At 39.3% G+C, this 21,353-nt stretch overlaps 1 protein-coding gene across 3 annotated transcripts in view; it reads left to right on the forward strand.

The window, feature by feature from the left end:
* The window catches only part of POLQ (DNA polymerase theta), a 58,945-nt gene that overhangs the window by 30,754 nt on the left and 6,838 nt on the right, over positions 1 to 21,353 (forward strand). For 2 of the 3 annotated variants that reach the window (XM_031612984.2, XM_090150107.1), the window contains exons 16-28: positions 244 to 3,395; positions 4,410 to 4,553; positions 5,141 to 5,331; positions 6,754 to 6,994; positions 8,508 to 8,701; positions 10,267 to 10,404; positions 11,782 to 11,956; positions 12,976 to 13,111; positions 16,147 to 16,265; positions 17,136 to 17,320; positions 17,673 to 17,784; positions 19,380 to 19,504; positions 20,908 to 21,061. In XM_031612984.2, coding sequence (XP_031468844.2) covers positions 244 to 3,395; positions 4,410 to 4,553; positions 5,141 to 5,331; positions 6,754 to 6,994; positions 8,508 to 8,701; positions 10,267 to 10,404; positions 11,782 to 11,956; positions 12,976 to 13,111; positions 16,147 to 16,265; positions 17,136 to 17,320; positions 17,673 to 17,784; positions 19,380 to 19,504; positions 20,908 to 21,061 — 5,066 coding nt within the window. The remainder of the gene's footprint in view (positions 1 to 243; positions 3,396 to 4,409; positions 4,554 to 5,140; positions 5,332 to 6,753; positions 6,995 to 8,507; positions 8,702 to 10,266; positions 10,405 to 11,781; positions 11,957 to 12,975; positions 13,112 to 16,146; positions 16,266 to 17,135; positions 17,321 to 17,672; positions 17,785 to 19,379; positions 19,505 to 20,907; positions 21,062 to 21,353) is intronic. The other variant, XM_090150112.1, reaches the window with a different exon arrangement.

Below are 21,353 nucleotides of genomic sequence, written 5' to 3' on the forward strand. Positions count from 1 at the left end.
TGCAGAAGCTTGGAATTCTTCTGCACGGTAGACATAGTCAGTAATATCTTTCATTGACATCATTGGCATTTAGTAGAAAACTGAAATTGTTACTTCCTATTAAGCAAGAGACATTTTGGACATAGCATTATAGCTTCACGAAGCACTAACTGAAGTAGGAGCAGAGCAGAATAGGGTCAGCTCCTCATGTTGTTTGTTATTTTCTGCATAAATGTTCATATCTCTTTGTTGCCTTTCCCTTAGTGGTCGCAGGGCTGTGGATGAAGATGAAGAATCAGTAGAGGAGCGTCGGACTGTGCGCAGCTTCTGGATGGCCGGAATGAAGGGCTTAACAGAAAGTGAAGCTGCTTCCCTCATTGTGGAGGAAGCCAGGGAACTTCTTCAGCAGGACTTGGCAGCGATGGGAGTGCAGTGGAACCCAGAGTCTTTTCTTGAGGCATCGTCTATGATCAGCAGTGAGTCAGAGATGGAAGACAGACTACATAAGCCAGTTGGAGAGCTACCTTCTGAATCTTCTGTGATGTTAAACAAAAAAGAGTGCGGAGTTCAGAATCATAAGGGCCTTGGCTCTCAGGCTGGAAACCTATCAGATATTAAAAAGGGATATAAAGGGCGGCTAAGCAATAGTACAGCATGCTCTAGATTTGAGAGTGAAGTCACATACAAGAAACAGGCTCAAGCAGATGAAAGAAATGGTGATACTGCACACAGTGCTAGAAAATGGCCCAATATGAGCAGAGACAATGAAAATGTGGAAGGAATTATTAGGGTCAAAAACAAGGCAGATTCCGAAAAAGTAAGTCCAGAACTCCATACTGAGCAAGGAAAGACACCAACATTAGCAAAAATGTCTTCAGCCTCTAGATTGCTAAGAAGTGAGGACACACATTTAAACCGGAGTAGGAACAAAAACATTTCTTCAAAACTGCAGAAGTCACTGCTTGAAGATTCACGTATGGTTATCATGGACATTAAAAAACCATCTGCTTTCCTCTCCAGCATTTCTAAAGATAACTTATTTTCAGACCAAAACAATCAGGAATGTCCAGAAAAAGTGTCTGTAACTCAAAAGGTTTCAAATTCTGTACAAAAGAGGGAAAATAATGTAGGGAGAAAAGATAAATTGGAGAGTTTATTTACAGAACTTTCTAACTCCAATGAAGGCATGCCTATGGAGAGAGCAGGTTTTCAGGCAACTGTTACACTACAGAGTATTCCACACATCAACAAGGAGACACATGATACGGTAGAAAGTAAAGTAATACCTTCTAGGGCTAGAATACAGAGAAATAAAACTACTGCTGATAAGTACAATAAAATCAATAAAATGCAAACAGATGTGAGCTCTGCTGAGTTGAAGGTTGATAAGCAGCATACTGCTTTAGATGCAGGTGATTGTAATGTAAACACTAACTGCTCTGTAAATGTATGTGTCCATGATGACAATAGGAAACAGAAGTCTGTGTACTTTCGTCCCGGTGGTGATAAATTCTACCATGCTCAGATCCAGAATGGTGGTATAAATGGGAACAAAATACCCAATGGAAAATTGTTACAAGCTGGAGCACTACAAAAAAGCTACAGTCATCCTAAGGATTTTATGAAAGACTCTCTAGTAAAATCCAGAGCTATTTTTGATGCAGATGATGTTCAGAATTGTCCATCCTCTGGTTTGATTTGTGTCTCTACAGACTTTGAAGATAGCTTCCAGTTGGATACTCAGACAGAGAGGATAATAAAACAGGAGGCAGTAGCCGAAATCACGCGACAGCAGGGAATACAGGATTCAGAATTGGCAGTAGTACCTCAGCAGGAAATCTCCATGAAACTAAGCACTTTGCAGTCTGGGAATGCTACTGGGGAAAGGCTAGATGCAACAGTAAGGAAACTAGGCTTATCAAGTATTATCACAACAAATAATGTTGTAAAAAACACAGATCAGCACTGCAGTAACAAAATTTTGGAGTCTGAAGACCTTAATGTACAGCCTGTAGCAAAAGAAATAGCTGCACCTGTCCTTAAAGGAAGTGACTACTCAGTGACTGATTCTCAGCTAAACAGTTTTCTACAGTATTATCAGACCCAAAATTCAGTGAAAGGGGAGAGTGTTTCTAAAGGTCCCAATAAAGCAACTTGCCCTCTTGATAGGGAGCACTTTGTAGAAGAAGAATACCATCCTGTCACGGAAACAAGCCTGAATATAAGTGATGGCTTGTTGTTTGATGATAGTTTCAGTAATGTCAGTGATCTCTCAGCTGTGAACGTCATGGAAGCTGACAGAAAGGAACCTGGGGGGAGGCAGGGAGCTTTGCTTCCTGCAGGTGGTCTTTTGCAGAACCTAAGGCCTGTTCAGAATAAGTCTGATGCCAGTGACAATCAGAGGGAGCATGAGGATCCAGTACAGAATAATGATACATCTCTAGTATTCTCTGATCTCATAGCTGAAGTTTTAGATCATGGAAACTCCCCAGCTTTTTTGGGAGATTTTCCTTGTACACCTCATGGTCAGTCTAAATTAAGAAACATGGTGATGTGTGAAAATGATTCCAATCCAAAGGATTTAGAAGTGGATCGTGGTAAAAAGCTCCAGTGTAGCCAGCAAATATTAGATAAGAAAAGCCATCCATTAGTGTGGACTGACCACTCGTTTGAACTGAGTCCAGGACTTCAGGATATATTAGACAAATGGCCTAGTCCTTCAGGCACTGAACTTGTTCAAGTAAATGTAAGAAGCTCCTGTCTGAAAGGAAATTTAGTTGCTTCAATTGCTAATCAAAAGCCAGATGCAATTTTTGAATTTGAACATCATCAGCTAGAGCCTTTGCCCAATTGTCAGGATTTAAAAGACCACTGCAAAGTTAAAGAAAACAAAACAGAAGACTTGGATATTCAGAAGTCAGACTGTGTAACACTTATGCTCAGAGGAAACAATAGGACATCCTGTCCTCCACCAGATAATTGTAATGGATTTATTCCTCCAACACCCCCCAAAGAACTTTTTCCAAAAAGTTCTGTATCTTTCTCTGTGAATTCTGCAAGGAAGAGACAGGTTGCCAGCATGAATGAAGAGCAACTTGTTCTGCCACAGCACAATTGCAAGAGTGATGCGGAGCAGCAGGTAGTTGAGATGGTAGCCTCAACTGAGGCTGATGAGATAAGAGATGATTCCACTATAGACAAAGACTTTTCACTGCAGCTGTCTCAGGATGTTTTTCCATTCACTCCCTCAAATGCTGAAGGGTTCACTATTGTTGATGTAGCAGGTGACAAAACACTTTTCCAGACTTTTCTTGCAGAATGGAAGGAGAAAAGTAGATTCTCCATCTCAGTGGCATGTGAGAGAAGAAAGTGTCTTTTGTCAACCAAATCAACAATTGGTGGCAGATTCAAACAAGGTTAGTTCCACGTTTGTGAACAACATGATGGCATCTTCAGCTTAAAGCAGCAGTGATGAAGGAAAGAATTTGAAAAAGGAGGAGAATTACTGACACTAATTTAATATTGTCGATCTCAGTAAAGCAAAGGAGATAAATGTTAGTAGAGAATGGAGAACTGATGTCAGACATTGCACTCTTAGGTCTTTGGTGATTGCAATGAGGTGTTAGCAGCTTGTTTGAATATGAAAACATCTGAATGTACTTAACATTTCATATCTAATTTTAAACGAATCTCTGTTGTGCGGTCCCTTTGTCACACGTATCTTTCCATGTCATAAATTTTAGTATATTTTAAAATAAATTATGTATTTAACAGTGACCTCTAGGGATTATTCAGGGTCTCCACCAGGCAGCAGTACTTGTGAGATTGCTTCTGAAGCAAATATTTCCACATTTGCAAAATATTAATTTGATAAACTGTATCTATGTATGAAATTCAGTGTCAGCCTCTGGATTCTTGCAATAGTGCTTAAATTTCTTTCCCACAGAAGTCTGCATTTGCTGCAGATTGTTTGCTGTCATATAAACACACTGTTCCTTTAAAAACATAAGATGGAATAGACTTAGATTTTTCGCTATCATATAATCATAACAACAACAACAACAAATATTTCTCTATGAAAATATAGTTTTGATGGACAAATCTGTAACGTTTTACAGAGTGAAAGGAAGCAATGTTGTTCTAACTGAATTTTTGAAGAGATTGCTAGGAAATTGGAGTTTTGCAAGAATGCTGCATTCATGATTGTTTCTACTACAAGAGAATAGAAACCACTGTGTCCTAAACATCTTCTCCCCACCCTTCCCCCCAAAGAGAAACACGGGTATTTTCTCCATATAGATAGAAATAAAGGTATATATTCACATTTAACAAATTTAAGCTCAGCTGTATGTATCTACATTTTCCAGAACCAAACTTTCCTGTATTTATAGATGCCATTTTGTAATTTTAAATTAAAAATATTCCCTTAGGAAATTCTCCCCAGTGGATGCAGGTCAACGATGATGGATTTCCTGTCCAACACTGTGAAGACATCTTGGTAGTTGGACTGGCAGTCTGTTGGGGTGGAAAAGATGCCTACTATATATCTTTGCAGCAGATTCAAGACCAGACTGGTAAGTGAGCAGTGTGGGTAAGTGAGGGTGTGCTGCTTTATGTGACATGCATTTCAAGAAAGTACCTGTGATAGTTTTTTGGAAGTGTTATGGTTATTCCTTTCTCAGCTCACTTGTATGATGGAGCAATTTAGCCGTATTATTTTTCATCACTTTAAGTGTTCAGCTGGCTTGAACAAGTTGCTATCTATAGATTTTTTCTACCAGGTGATTGGCACAAGCAAAGAACTGCTACTCGTGTAGTGGACGACTTATGTCTTGACTTAACTCCTGTGTTCTCTTTAGTTTACCTGCTTTTCTCTTTCAACCTCTTTTCGCTTTCACTCTAAATCTGACATTAGAATAATGCCCAATCTGCTCTTATCTCTAAGTTTTGATTCCTGGCCCTCCTTATTTAGTAGTATAAACACAGCACAGTTTTTGGGAGCCATGTCTATTTTGAAAAAATAAAGTCAGTATAGGTTTATTGTTACTTGTTTACTGTCCTACTATACATTTTTTTTTCTTTAGTTGGTTGCATTCAAGGTTATCTCTCTTTTCTTATACACTGGGTAAAATGTTGATTATGTTTGCATTTTCTACTTTAGAAATCAGTCCGAGTTTGGCACCACCACCTTTGGACAAAAACCTATCTGTAACAGAGAGACTGCATCATCTGCAGCTGTACCTGCAGGAGAAGCACAAGCGCTCACTTGTCATGTATAACTTCATTCAGCACTACAAGACCCTACTGCTGGCTTGTGGCATCTCCTTGGAAGGAAGTTTTGAGGACCCAAAGGTTGGCAGGATTAAGATATTTAACTTGGGTGAAAAACATAAATAGAAATGCAGGAGTACCTTCTGGTGCTCCTGTAATTTAGATTTGAATATGAATATACATCAGGGGGTTTTGGGAAATTTTCTTCCAGTGGAAAATGTAGAATATTATTAAGAGGTGTTCTCATGCAGTGTGTGCGTTCATGTTGCCTACAAGAGAAACAAGCCAGATTCAGTGTTATTTGTCACATTAATATTTCATGCCTGACTACTTAAGTGGAGAGGATAAGTTTAAATCTCACCTGTCCCAGTGGACTGGGCTGAACTCTTGTATTGTTGTTTATAAGAAGCCAGAGACTGAAATGTTGGAAGCATTTCTGGTCAGATTATTGAATCTGAGATTAGAAGATTTTGTTACCAAAGGGTTTATCTGCTGTGTGTATGGACTACTCTACTACCACTATTTTCTCAAAACAAAACAAAACAAATTTATATGTAATTTCAAAAGGTATGGATGCCTTCTTGTCCTTATTAGGAAAAGGTTTAGAAGCACAGAAATTTCTAGTGTTGGTATTTATATCTTACATCACATGTGGGCTGAATAGCATTAAGGCAATATTAAAGCCTACAGGTAAGTAGCAAAGCTGTTCAACAGAAGGACAAACTTAGCTTTTCGTAATGATATGGCTTTGGGATAAAATTAAAGAGCAATAAAAGTAGCACTTTTCCCCACACTGTTCTGTATATGAAAAAGAGTCACATTTATTCATTGTAGCAGTGCAATGAATATATACATACATACATACACAGTCACACCCCCACACCTCCCACACACCCCTACGTATGTACGCATTTTTAATCTTCAGCTTGTATGTCAGAGACAACGTAAAAGAAACCTGTGCTTCATCCTGTTTTGACACAACAATTTGAAATATAGCTATGAGCAGAATTGCTTTGAAAACAGTGGGAAGTATGAGGCTTACTGAGAATAAAATTTGCCTCACAATATTCTTGCTGCTGGTGCTGATATGCAGAAAATAAGAGAGCTCAGCTTGGCTCATATATTCTAGATCAACAGCAAGTCCTGATTTTTACAAACTCAATTTTCAGAGTAAACACATTTTGATCCTGGTTGTCATATTGAATTCCCTTTGTGTTAGGATGATATAAGTAAAACAGTGAAGAATATAGATGTTTTAAGTTGACAATGGGTAAGACTTTCAAATGTGTAGAATTAATTTTCAGTGAGAATAAAGCATGTAAGTGACATGACCTCTTAAAAGTTTTATCTGAAATCGTGTAACTTTTCCACAAATTATTCCAGTCTGCCTAACAAATGAAGAATGATGTGCACGATAATCTTGCCTTTAACCCCCAGTCAAACATTAAGGTTGTATTATGATTAAAATGGAAAAAAAGTCTCACAGAAGTCTCTCTTTTTAAGGTTGCTTGTTGGCTGCTTGATTCTGGCTCTAAGGAACGTACCCTTCACAACATGGTGTCTAACTTTCTACCCAGTGAGCTACCTTTGCTGGAAGGGATAAGCACTGGTCAGGGGGTGCAGAGCCTGGGGCTTAGCTCCAGTGAAGATCATTCTGGGCGGTACAGAGCAGCAATAGAGTCTGTACTCATCTTCAATATCATGAACCAACTCCATAGTGAACTACAGAAGGAAAATCTGACAGGTAAATAGACCTCCTCCACTCGAGGGCAGAGATAGGGTAGCTGTACTACCACAAAGTGAGTGATCAGTGGAGAACAGAAGAGGTTTGGGAGTTCTTATTCAACTGTATTCTGTGGAAAAAATCTAATCTTTTTAAAGAAAAGAGGGAATTTTCTTTGGAAATACATCTGTTTTGCAAAAACAAATTAACCAGAGGAGAGTTTGGGAGTTCATTATAGGATTTAAGATGGTTTTTTTTGTATCCCAAGTATCCATTGGTTCCATTGGCTGAGGAACCCATCTGGATAATAGTCTATTTAAAATCTCTGAATCAAAAGGATCCTTATCTCCCAGGTGAGTATCTTGGCTACTTTGAGGGGTCTTTCTATGTTTGTTCCCTCTGTACACAGCTCTGGTGAGGTCGCATCTTAAGTACTGTATTCAGTTTTGGGCCCCTCACTACAAAAAAGACACTGAGGTACTGGAGCGTGTCCAGAGAAGGGCAAAAAAACTGTGAGGGATCTGGAGCACAAATCTTACAGAGAGTAGCTGAGGGAAATGGGATTGTTCAGTCTGGAGAAGAGGAGGCTCAGAGGAGACCTAATTGCTCCCTATAATTACCTGAAAGGAAGTTGTGGGGACATGGGGCCTCTTTTCCCAGGAAACTAGTGATAAGACGAGAGGTAATGGCCTTAAGTTGCTCTAGGGGACATTCAGTTTGGATATTAGGAAAAACATCTTCTCGAAAAGAGTGGTGAGGCATTGGAACAGGTTGCCCAGGGAGACCTTGGAGTTATTGTCCCTGAAAGTTTTTAAAAACTGTGTAGATGTGGCTCTGAGTGGCATAGTTTAATGGGCATGGTGGTGATGGGTTGATGGTTGGACTAGATCTTAGATGTCTTTTCCAACCTTAATGATTCTATGATTCTTGTGAATCCTTGCTTTTCCTTATCACAAACAACTTATAAAATCTGCAGAGATTCTCTGGTGAAGAGTTCTTGCTCTCTGGCTGTAGCTTCCTTTCCCTTGTATGCACCTCATTAAACTCTTGTAATCCCATAATGAACAGTCTAGTGTTCTTGCACTAACAGTTACTGAGTGTTTGTCCTTATCCAAAAACAAACACAAACCAAGAGCATATACCTATTGTTGGGCTTTGTCATTTTGTTTCCCCTAAATTGCACCCAGAGCCTAGGAGAAAGGTCCCTCCAGTCTCACTGAAACATTGTATTGCAAGTTTACCGCGTCACCTATGATTGTGACAGCTAAACCTTAGAACATTTTTAAAAGATGTAGGTGGTGGAATGAAAGTGTATCCAGTTAGAAAGCTTTACATTAATCACATCCAAAGTTTATAAAATGCTGATATCCAAGGAGATGTATATTTGGAAAAAAACCCATTTTTTTGACAGAAGTTAACTTACCAGCTGTTGTTATAAATGTTTTACTTTTTTTTTTTTTTTTAAACAAATCTGTTACAGTTGATATGTTTTTGATGTTATAGAAGTTTTTCTTGACGTTTGTTCTTACTCCAGATGTGTTTTCTAAAGTGGAGATGCCCAACCATTATTGCTTGGCTCTGCTGGAGCTGAATGGCATTGGGTTTAGCACAGCAGCATATGAAACCCAGAAACAGGTCATGCAAGCTAAGCTAGCTGAGATTGAGACCAAGGCTTATCAACTGGCAGGCCACAGTTTCTCCTTGTCCAGCCCTGATGACATTGCAGAGGTATGTGAGAGCTCGGATGGGAGGTGGAGTACTTTTCAGAAGATATCCTCAAAGTGTTTTAGCTTACACTGAATGAAAAACTCTCATGGGAAGACTCCGTATGAAGAAAGAACTCTGGTCGGAGTTTATTTGTCTGTGCTCATTATGAGCTTGCTGCCTGCAAGGTGCTGTGCATCTTCTGCTTGATAGTGATCATTATGATTTCTGCTAAGCTCTGCAGAAATAAAGAAGGTAGAAATGAAGTGGAAGTGAACTTGTTGTCTTTATAGGACCTGGCTCCTCATGAAGCATGAGATCATCTGCCACTCAAACAGCTTTCAGATTATTTTGGGTTAATGGTTCAGGGCTAGAATAACTTTGATGCAACAGCAGTATTTTACATACATTTTAGATGTGGTATCACGTGATCTGAACAAGCTGGGATGTTGCTTTTGTCCTTAACACAGGCATGAAAGAGAGGATTGCTTTACAAGTTTTGAAGGAATTGCAATCTGTTTTTAAGAATCTGAACATCTGTATATAGAACTGATTCCTTTTTAAAAAGCCTAAGAAACAGATTTGGATTTAGATTACTGATACTTTTATTTCTGAAGAACATTACTTTTTTTTATGTATGTTTCATGTCATCCCAGGAGTAGATTAGAAATGCTATGCATGCATTTTTTTCAGATTAGTTCTGTTTGATACACTAATTTCTTGCTTGTTATGGAATTTGCGAGCAGTGATCACTAAAAGAAGTTCCAAAAATATTCCACCTATGTTGCAAATGCAGAAGTTTTGTTTTGCAGTATTTGTGTGAGTTAGAACTCCTCAAATAATGCTCAACTCTGATTTTATTCTGCTTCATAGAAAAGGGGAAGAAATATTTTTCTGTTTTCTGTTTGTTTTTTCATACAGAAATCCTGTTTGAAATCACATGAAGTATATTTTTATATTTTAGTGGTGCTTTACTCATCTTATTTTGTGGCAGCAAAACTTTTGTGATAAATAAACTTGCGAGAAAGTTCTATTCCCTTCTCCCAGCTGTGAAATGAAATGCAATAGCTGTGAAACAGTGTATAATGCTACGTAGAGTGGAAAGTGAAGAACTGTGTTGTATCTGTCAAGTAGTGAGCATGTACTTCATTTTCCAGCTTTTGGCAATTTGTTAGAAAAACTAATAATCTGTGGCCACCTCCTCCAGTGCCAATGTTGTTATGCTGAAGCCTGTTCTCCACTAATACTGCTTTTCTTCACTGATGTTCTTCCCACTTTTAGTCTTCTTAATTCCATGTTTTATAACAGTTGGCTCTCAGCAGTAAACTCACTTAATGGATGGAGTTAATTACCTTTCCTAAAAACATACATCTGAACTCAAACTTACAGTACTTAGAAAATGAGATTTTAGATTGCATTTCATAGTTAATTAAAATAAGGAGAGATGACTTTGATAGCATAGATCTTTAATCAGCTTTTTAATTACTTGGAGCATTCCTGCTATCCTCTGGCTGAAATAAGCTGTTCAAGTGCTGAATTCTCCCGGAAGTAGTTTGCAGAAACTGATCTGAGATGCTGGCCTTTTTCAGGTTTTGTTCCTAGAGTTGAAATTGCCACAAAATGGAGATTTGAAAGCTCAAGGGAGCAAGAAAACTCTGGGTTACACCAGAAGAACAACTATTAAAGGAAACCGGGTTAGGTTGAGCAAGCAGTTCAGTACGACCAAGGTACAGTAAAGTCTGGTTCTAATCTGAAATTGTCTGAAAAATTCTTACTTCACACATGTACTGTTGGAGTTAGATATGCTGATTTAGATAAAAGTAAACTTCTTCTTGCCTTTTACTCCTCCATTTACCACTGAAAATTCAAATCTGGCTTCTCATTTAGCAGAACTGTTAACTCTTCCTAATCTTCTAAAGCCCAATTTTAGTGAGGACCTACCTCTCAATAGCAGGTTTCAATGAGAATAGTCAGGCAGAATTTAAATCAAGACCAAAATAGTTAATAATTTTGTAAAGCCAATAGTAAAAGTGTTTTTCAACATAAGCTTGAAAGGCACTTAAATATCATGGTGATTAAATACAGTGTCTTTCCTACCAGTTAATGCCCAATCTATATTTGGTGCTTCACAGAATTTGTCTTCAGAATGGTTGATGTTATGGCACGTTGAATTTAGTATTTCAAAAGCTTGTATATATGTTAAGGTCATCAACATGCTGTCTAGCTGCTAGATACTGTGCAACTGCAAAAGTATCAACTTCTGCAGGCTAATAGGTGCTCTTGTCAGACAAGTGATACAAGCTAACACCTATGTTCCCTGTTTTTAGTACTCATTAATGTGTTGTTGTTTCCCCTTGTTCAGTGTAGTCGGTGACTGGAAAGCAAATATTGATCTTTGAAACTTAAGTGGCAGTGAAGAATTAAGTATTCTCATGGTGGAAGAACTGAGAAGCAAAGGCACAGTGAGGATTCCCTCCTTTTGTGATGTAAAAGGCAGAGGCAATAACAGCCTGCTGCATACAAAAAATGTTATACTGGATAAATATTTGCATGACATTATCTTTTGATTTTAGTCTCTTCATCGCTAGTGATGAATTTGCCTTTCAAGAAGCATGGTCAAGGGCTTCATTTTATGTGTTCCTAGCATGAAAATAGGAAGCAATCATAGAATGCATTGAGTTGGAAGGGACCTTTAAAGTCATCTAGTTCCAACACCTACCATGGGCAAGCTTGCCCACCTCCAACTGGGAGACAAATATACAAGTAAATGGAAGAGAAACATTAACACTGTGCAAGAGAAGGCAACATAGAGGATGCATGACAAGTGATGCTTTTTTGCTCATTTCAGGTGACTTATTGATTGGTGCAGACCAATAATGGTGGATGCAAGAAGTCCAAAGAGAGGTCATTGCCTTGCTTGTATCTTATGGTGTTTTCATTGTTCAGGTGTTGACGGTATAAGTAGAAGAGATATCCGTTTGTTTTACAGTCAGTGATACTGGAAGCTCACTGATGGAGATACTTCTTCCCACAAAGCTGCAAGACAAAGCTTTATAAATAAAGTTTTAAGGCAATTAATTACAACTGTGTTTCTCTTCACCAAGGATGTTTTGGAGAAAATAAAGACACTTCACCCACTGCCAGGACTCATACTGGAGTGGAGAAGAATCAACAATGCCATTTCTAAAGTGGTGTTTCCACTACAGAGGGAAAAACGATTCAGTTCTGCTCTAGGAATGGAAAGGATCTATCCAGTGTCACAGACTCACACAGCTACAGGTAAAGAAATGTCTGCACAATCCTTCCTTATTATTGAATTTTGACAGCTTTTCTGTGGGGAAAAGAGTAAAGAAATAAAGCCTGTGCTTTCTTTCAAACCAAATGAAAATACGTAAATATGTTTCATGTTAATCTGTCCTGTAAGTCTAAATGTGTTTAAAATATGAGGTTTACTCCAAAAGTAACACCTCCTGTTTTATTATGTTGGCCCACAATGTCAGAGTTGAATTTTGGCAGTATGGCAGTAGAGGCTGAACCTTCCCACCAATATTCCATTACATGTTGTTGCTGCATGACAGATGGCAGCAGAAGGGCAGTCTGATGAAATGGTGACCGACATGGAAGCATGTATGAAGCAAGGGTATGTAACTTGATTCCTCCATGTGGAAAAAAATGGCATCCGTTAACATTCATTGATACTTGCTGAATGTTTATGGAGACCAAACAGTGGATGTGAGCACAGTGAGGATGTGGGTGGTGCATTTCAACAGTGGCAGCAGTGACAGTGAGTCACCTCTGTTGGTGATTTTACAAGTGTGATGTGAAGGCTCTTGTTCATCGATGATAAAAATACATAGCTAATTATGGTTACTATGTTGAAAAGTGGTGTTCTGTAGCTGAGAATTTTCTCTACCAAATAGTGTTACTGCACTCTTTGTATCTGTTGTAGTTTCCATGAAAATAAATAGGAGGCATTACTTTTGGAGAGACTTACATAGATGTGTTTGTTCTGTATAATTAATTTCTTGTATATTATCTTCCAAGCATCTGACTCCAGAACAGGTTCTGGATCTTGGGATTTCCTATTAACTATAAGAAAGTGTTGCACAGGAACCACCTTAATTAGCATGAGCTCATTAATCATAAATTATTTTTCTTTTTCTTCAGTTTTCTTTTTTTTTTTCTTTTCTCCAAAACACTTGGCAATTGTGTTTTGCACGATAACGCAGATGTGTGTTTCCCTATTGGAGAGATTCCTTTTGGATTCTTACTTAATTATACCTCATCTTCCTTCTCAGGTCGAGTAAGTTTTGCAGAGCCAAATATCCAGAATGTGCCAAGAGATTTTGAGATTGAAATGCCGATTGTAGTTGAAGAAAGCCCACCCTTCAGAACCCATGGAGGAGTTTATTCTCGTGCTGTTTCCAGGGTCAGGTAGGGAGGATCTTGGCAAAGCCTGTGTTTACTCCCCTGATCCTAATGTGGTTGAGTTGTGAAATTTCTTTTTTCTGACTTTGCCTGTGGCTGCTGTCATGTCAATGCGACTCATTTCTCAGTGTTTCCCTTACACTTTCAGGGGAATAGATACCAAAAATGCTTGATTCGGGGGCATAAATAAGAAAAAAAACCAATGGCATGTGAAAAATGTAATAATCCTGATAGCATGTGGACTCATGTAGTTACTTTTTATAGTCATTTATGAATCTCAGCAGGAATCAGACTAGTGTTGTACACGCTACTGTTGGATGGAAAGCGTGAGTCTGAAAAGTAACTAACTGGTTTAACTTTCTAAGAGCTGTGCTGAAGGGGTGTGGGATACTGTTGAAGAAGTAGAAGAGAGGTCAGCCATTTTATGCTGTGCATCTTCCTGGGTCAGGCAACACGAATATACATATTTTTGTTCTTTGTTAGTAATTTCATGTGTGATAAAGTATCTCCTTCAAAAGCACCTAGGCTGCAAAGCAAGATTTCTGAATCTGTTTTTTTATCTAAGAACCCTATTCACTGGTGTATAATGATGTCAAAATTAGAAGTGTGTGGAAGTCTAGTGAGCTAGCAAAGTTGACATTTGGCAGCCAGCTAGTGAGCCCAGGGACTTCATACCTGGTGGTGGGATTCTGTTTCAGTTTCTTCTTCCACTCAGATTCTTGTCATACATATGTCACCTGAATGACTTTTATCATCTTTGTCACATAGGAAGATGCGAGAACTTTCAGAAATTTTCTGGCTCTTCTCTCTTTTCCTACCATGTGTATTATATCCTTGTGCCTTGAGTAGGTCATAGGAAGAGAGCCCAGAAGTAACAGAATCTTGTTAATGCCTCTTCTCTACAAGAGGAACCAGACCTAGCCATGGAGGCAGAAGCATTATCTTGACAAACAGCACTGGCAGTGCTTGGGCTTGCAGCAGCTTAGCTGGACAGTTGTAGAGGGGGCTGTGTTCTGTAGAGAAGCAGCTCATTGAAAGGAATGGAGTCTTTGCTAAACTTTGAGAGAGGCCTGCTTTTTAGGCAAGTTTCTACATTCCTTAGTTAAGTCATTGTGTTGGGAAGGTGCACAATCACAGACCGCTGGCACAAAAGAGACTGTCTTGTAGTCCAAATATGATAAGTCTCCCGAATTTGAGTGCAAACCATCCTGTTTTTCTTAGTATTAACTGTGCATGGTTCTCCCTTTCATCTTGCTCTAAGAATCTTCTGACCAAAGGAAGGTAAATTAGATAGTGATAAAAACCATTACTCATTTAAAGAAGTCGGGAACTTCTACTCAACAGCACCATACAACCTATTTTCCATGATTTTTATGCAGTCCTTCATCTTGATCCCTACCATCTCTGAAAAGATAAGGAATAAGAAGAAAAGGGAGTGCCCAAAGGAAGAGCAGATGATGTCTTCCACACTTTGCTCTCCTGGAATTAGCTAGGATCTCAGAGTCCCTAACCCAAGTTTCAAGGGTTTATAAAAGGCTTTGACTGGACTTCCAGTGAAGAACACAATCAACTGGCTGGCAGGCTGGTGACTGATGGAAGGAGAGGTGTCACAGGTGTGCACTGTTTAGTTGGTGCACTGATGGACACAATTCCAGCTGCAGGTAGGCACGACTTTGGGAAAAGGAGACTGAAGCAAACTCTGGGAGGAAGAAAATAAGGTTGCCTTGGGGTCCATTTTTTGCTCAGTCTTTAGCAAGGAAATGTGCTGCATGTCATAAGCATGTCATCTGCAACTTCTGCTCTATTTTTAAAGGCATATCTCTGTGTGTTTACATGGTGCTGGAATGGGGGACTTCTTTCTTTATCAACAATCAGGTAGCGTAGATGTTCCACTTAAGAGACCAATACTAATAGAAGACTTATTTACAGACTGGAAGGAGAGGTCCTTGACAGCAGCCCTGTGGAGAGGGACCTGGGGGTCTTGGTAGACGAAAAACTTAACATGAGCCAGCAGTGTGCCCTTGCGGCTCGGAAGGCAAATGGGATCCTGGGCTCCATCAGAAGAGGGGTGGCCAGCAGGGACAGAGAGGTGATTGTTCCCCTCTACTCTGCTCTTGTGAGGCCCCATCTGGAATACTGTGTCCAGGTCTGGAGCCCCCAGTACAAGAAAGACAGGGAGCTGTTGGAGAGGGTCCAGAGGAGGGCCACAAAGATGATCAGGGGACTGGAGCACCTCCCCTATGAGGACAGGCTGAGGGAGCTGGGCTTGTTCAGCCTGGAGAAAAGAAGGCTGCGGGGTGACCTCATTGCAGCCTTTCAGTACCTAAAGGAAGCCTACAAAGAGGAGGGGAATCAACTCTTTGAAAGGGTGAGTGACATTAGGACAAGGGGAAATGGTTTTAAGCTGAGGGAAGGGAGATATAGGTTGGATGTCAGGGGGAAATTCTTTACGGAGAGAGTGGTGAGGTGCTGGAACAGGCTGCCCAGGGAGGTTGTGGATGCCCCGTCCCTGGATGTGTTCAAAGCCAGATTGGATGGGGCCCTGGGCAGTCTGGTCTAGCATTAGGTGGAATGGTGGTGGCCCTGCATGTGGCAGGGGGGTTGGAGATTCATGATCCTTGAGGTCCCTTCCAACCCTGGCAATTCTGTGATTCTGTGATTCTGTGACCTGGCACTCAGGCTGGAGTACTGAACTTTCAAGATTCCTGTAGGGCTTCTTTGCTTTGTTTCTGGAATGCATTTATCACAGATCTGGAGTTTTTAATCTTACTTGTTTTGGAGTGGAATCACCCAATTTGTGAACTGAACTCTGAATATAATAGGAATAATTACCTCTAAATCTGCTCAGAGTCAGTAAATCCATTCAGTTATGCATTCAGTTATAGCTTCTGTCTAATTCTCCCATAGTCAATTTTTGTTATGGATTGGGGAATAGAAGCTACTGTCTTGTTTGCATTCACGGCTTCTTTGTGGCAAAAATGATTATGCATCTTCTAGCGTTTTAGAAATTGGTGAAGAAAAGTGATTCTTTGTCTCCACAGAGGTAGAAAGCATTCCAGTGTTTTGCCTAATGGTGTAAATACTTGGGCTGAAGACAGAGTTGAAGGAAGAGGAATTCCATTTTCTGTTAGCATGCGGCATGCCTTTGTTCCCTTCCCAGGTAACACTCAGATCCCTCTCTGTGCAAGCTATTTGTTAAGAATGTAATTAACAAAAAATTCTAGATCTGATGAAGAGTTCAGAAATGGTGACAGTTCATATCTGAGTAGCCTCCTTGGGAAACAAATGCAGTTGTTAACATGGTCTCAAAATTACTCACAGGAAGGCTGTAAAGGAGAATATTTCAACTCAGTAAAATATTCTAATGTTATAATTCAAATGTTCACACCTTCATCCTCGCTTTAAGAATACATATTTTGTAAGGAGTTATATTTACAGAGCTCTTAATACACTAATTGCACTCTATCTAGAGCTCTTAATACACACTGTATCTAAGCGTTCTCTATTCTAACATCTGTTTTCACATTGCCTGCCCTGGCTCAATACAAGCCTGATGGTCTGATCTCTGTGTTGGGCATTCCTATCAGGTGCTAGATTTGTACACCTGGACAGATAACTGTCTGGGTACATTTGATGGATTTTAGATTTGATTAGGTTTGATTTTATTTTGATTTCTACTGCTGACCAGTAGAACTTTTACCAGGTGCAAAAGTGATTCCTGAAAGTATTCACAAAAAAAAACAAAGTCTGAAGTTGCATAGAAATAGCTGCATATAACTTTCACAGCAGAAGGTGCAACTACCTAAGAAGCATCAGTCCTTTTCACTGTGGTTAGCCTTTGTGAGATTAACTGCATATGAAAGAAAGTTCTGTGGTTTAGTAGCACGTGCCCACATGGGCATAAACGATGTCAGCAGTCAAGGAGATGCAATTCAAACCTTCTGTTTCTCAGGAGATGGAGAGTTGTGTCGTTGGAATGTTGCTGGAGTAATATATGAAGTAATGACTTGTCCTAATTTATTGACTTCAGGTGGTTTTATCTTGGCTGCTGATTATTGTCAACTTGAACTGAGGATCCTTGCACATTTGTCTCGTGACTGCCGACTCACTGAAGCCTTGAACAGGGGTACCGACGTCTTTAAGAGCATCGCAGCAGAATGGAAGATGATTGATTCTGAAGCTGTTGGAGACAGCACCAGGCAACAAGCTAAGCAGGTATATTTCAGGAAAAAAAAAAAAGATCAGCTTTCTGGGCAGAAAGGTTTGGTGTTCAAAACATTGGGAGTCACAGTAATATGATTTGCAGTTTGAGTTTGGCTGTGACTGTTCAGTAATTGCTTTGTAAGTCCTCCTGCTTTCAGTAAGTTTCACCTGGAGCTTCTGAGTTCTAGGGGATAAGAGTAGAGAAATGGAGAATAAATGGATGCACCTAGAGGTCATCTCTGTTCCTGAATCCTTGCCCTTGTTACGATACACCTGTCTTACAGTGAATCATATTTTATTTTGGCTTGTTCTTCTCTGCGTGGCTCACCACATTGTTATGTTTCTTTGCCCTGTCTTCTGGCAGATTTGCTATGGAATCATCTATGGAATAGGAGCAAAATCTTTAGGCGAGCAGATGGGCATTGATGACAATGAAGCTGCCAATTACATCGAATCCTTCAAATCAAGATACACAGGTTAGGATAAGACTATTTGGGAGCTTTTTTTTTTTTTCTTTTTTCTTTTGTTTGTTGTTTTTCTGTTTCTAAATCCCTTCACTTCATGTCTCTTCAAATCCTAAATTCATATTTACTCTCCCACTATTCCAATTTTTTTTTTTAAAAAGCTTTTCATTTTGCAAAAGTTCAGTGTATGAACAGAGCAGTTTGGTACTCCATAATGTTTTACTCTGTACTCGTGTTTTATTTGTCCTGAGAACACCATTGCCTGGTTTCTACATTTATCAGCCCTGGGGATTAATTTTCAAGGTCTCAACTTTATGAACTTTTCTTTATTAAAACATACAGTTTTAAGGGAAGAGTAATGTGATTTCAGATCACATTTATAATTTTTAAATATAACTAATAATCTTTTCTGTTTTTGTCTTCTGATTTCATTGAATTTTTAACTGTCGTGCTCATAACTATTGCATTCTTATCCAGTTGTTCAGAGTAATTCTTCCATAATTAGAAATGGAGCAATGTCTTTTAACGAAGCAGCACTTTAATTTTTAGGAAAGCTATAGAAAGAGTTGGGCTACAATCAGAAAATGAATAGAGGACAAATGGGAGGTGGCACAGCTATCTCTAATCATAAAACTTAGAAATGAACAAGAAAGGTATGTTTTCAAGGTTCAGGGTTTGTTTCTTTAGGAGACAAATGCTGAGTCTGTTTAGTCTTCAGTAATTTCTGGATAGTCTGTCCTTCAAAGATTGTTAGAAATGACTTCCTGTGTCCTTCCCCTCCCAATGTATGTGCAATCGCACAAACTTCGCAATATACAAAGACCATGTATTGTAATTTCAATTCCTATGAATTTTCACTTCTGTATATTGCTGTTGCTAAATTCAATACCTAATTGATTGACTAATGCTGCCAGTCTTGATCTTCAATAGCTCCTTTTATGTTTTGTATTTTGAAAACCTTGAAAAGTAATTGAAGTTAACTTTTTTCAGTTCAGTGCAGTTGTTACTTGAACTTGCAATGAAAGGGGCTCTTCTGTGTCTCGTCTTTCTTTGACCTAAATTTCTTTTTAAGACCTTTGATGGATTGACTCCTTCCTTTGCAGAGCACAGGTGGGTGAGCTTTTCATCCTAGAATCTGAAGTGACAGTCTGAAGTAAGCCAACCTGAGTCATCAAGGGCTCTGACTTCTGCTTTCAACTTACCCTCTTTCTGCTGCTTATCTTTCCAGTGTTGCTCCAGGTCCTGACCTCTCCATTACCAGTAGTATGTATATGATTCTCTGTGCCTGGCCACTGTGCAGAAATTACTTCCTACCTTCTCAGGCACAGCCAGATATCCTGACACTACGCCTTCTTTTCCACCTCATAAGCGTATCTCTTTGGAATGAGGAAGGAAAACTTATAGTTTCCCAGCAGAGCTTGAGAATAGGCTGAATAAGTGATTGTGTCCTTTGTCTTCTTCACTGACAGAGTCTAAAGGAAATGTAAAATGTGCTGCTTGAGTTTCACAGACTTCCTTTACCCCAGTAAGGCATCATTGTGAAGCATCAGTTGTCCTAGTCAATTTAATAAACTTGTCTTAATGAAAACTTTTTCTTCCTTTTACAGGTATTCAGAAATTCTTGCAGGAGACAGTAAGGAACTGCAGAAGAGATGGGTTTGTGCAGACCATACTGGGAAGACGGAGATACCTACCAGCTATCAGAGATTCAAATCCCTACAGTAAAGCTCATGTAAGTTGGGTGCAGTACTTTCTCCTTTTTTGGTGTTAAATTTCTCCAGATTATCCATAGCTGTTCTAGAGGGTTTGTGAGCCATTTCAGTTGTGACCTTCCCCTTGTCATTTACTTCATTGTTCCCCCAACTTCTTCTGCAAATAACAAAGCTTTTGTCATGGTCTGTTTGACGTAAGTCTTCTGTGACTGGGTGTGCAGCTGTCATCACTGTGTCTCACTTCAGAACTCCCACATTGGAAAAGGAGTAATTTATTGATATAAGTGGACATGATTTTAAAAAGCCTCCACATTCTGATGCATTTTAACTCTTCAGACTGTGCTGTTCCCACTCAGCAGTCTTTGAGTGTAACATGATTTCATCAATCGAAGAAAGGGGATTTAAAGTCCTACATTTTGGGGTATTTGTTCTCAAAAGAAAATTGCCCTGATTTGTTAGATATTTACTTTGTGTATGCCTACACATTGGCATCATTTTTTTCAAGGTCATTTTGGACAAGTCTGTCGTAGGCTCTGTACTTCACTAAGAGTGATTGACTTCCTGGAGAGGTGTTGGCATTTCAGTGGGGAGGAAGCATTGCACTTCTCAGTAGGAAGCTGAGTCAGGTTGTGTGGAATCAAAGATTTGAGTGGAACAAGGAGAGGGTGTGGGAGTTTGTACTTTAGGTACTTGAAAGTGAAACCTGGAGATGTTTAAAACTTCTATTTGAGATTATTTGGCTATTTAACCTGAAGGATACTTTAGTGTGAAGCTTTGTGGATGTACTCTCTGTTCAACTTTGATTTATTCTTTAAAATCTTATTAAAGATCAGTTAATGCGTTATCTTCCCTTTTATTTCAGCTTCCTCATTACTTTTTGCACACATCTCAGTTCTAAGCTGAGATACAGAGAAGAACTTCTGAATACACTTTTCTTGTCGGAGGAGGGGACTGGTGGAATTTCCTTGTGTGAAAAACCTGCCACTGCATGACAGTGCAGTTTGGTGTGCTTTTGCACAGCGGTGATGATCTGGCAGTTAGGGGCTAGTGTAGTAAAACTGATCATTATCCATTCCTGACAGTTTTGAAGTTAGGCATGGTACTTCAATTATCTGGGAGACTTTCTGGCCCTCATGAAAGCTCACAACCATGTGTACTATCCTTCTCCTTCTTGTGGAATGTGACTTTTCAGGTTATTGCCCCTGGTACCAACAATGCATTTTAAATAAGTGCATATACTCCTCTTCTCAGTCAGCTGGAGAAGTACTGTGCAAGAAGTTAGTGTATAATTTCTCAGGCAGATATATTGAACTCTGGAGGTTTAACTATGGCTGGGCTTGGCCATACATTTATTATTTTTTAATGAAGTACATGTGGCATTTATTTTTTTGGGTGGGTTTTGAGAAAAAGTATTTTTGTTTAGGCAGAGCGCCAGGCTGTGAACACAACTGTTCAGGGATCTGCTGCTGACATTGTCAAAACAGCCACTGTGAACATTCAGAAACGCTTGGAAGCTCTCTCTTCTGTGACCAAGTCCCATGGACATCGGGAGAACTCATTGCAAAGAGATAAGACAGGTATACTCACCTCTTCTTTGCACTCTAAGGTAAAACTTTTGCTGATAGTAATGAGAAAAAAAAGCAATGCCTGTAAAATCTTTGGGGCTTTGTCTTGGGGGGGGGAGGGGGATGACAAATTTTATTTCCTGACAATAGTAAGAATGTGCTCAACAGCAAAAGAGTTGTAAGGAATGAGAGAGGATGTCTGTTCAACAAACATAGTAAAGAAAATGCTGTGATCATATTAGAAACTCTATTTTGCCTCAAAGTAGATGTTGCAAATTCTGTTGCTGCTACAGATTTGTTGAAA

This window comes from Phasianus colchicus, chromosome 1 (genome assembly GCF_987193195.1).
Source record: "Phasianus colchicus chromosome 1, bPhaCol1.hap1.1, whole genome shotgun sequence".
Lineage (NCBI taxonomy): Eukaryota > Metazoa > Chordata > Aves > Galliformes > Phasianidae > Phasianus > Phasianus colchicus.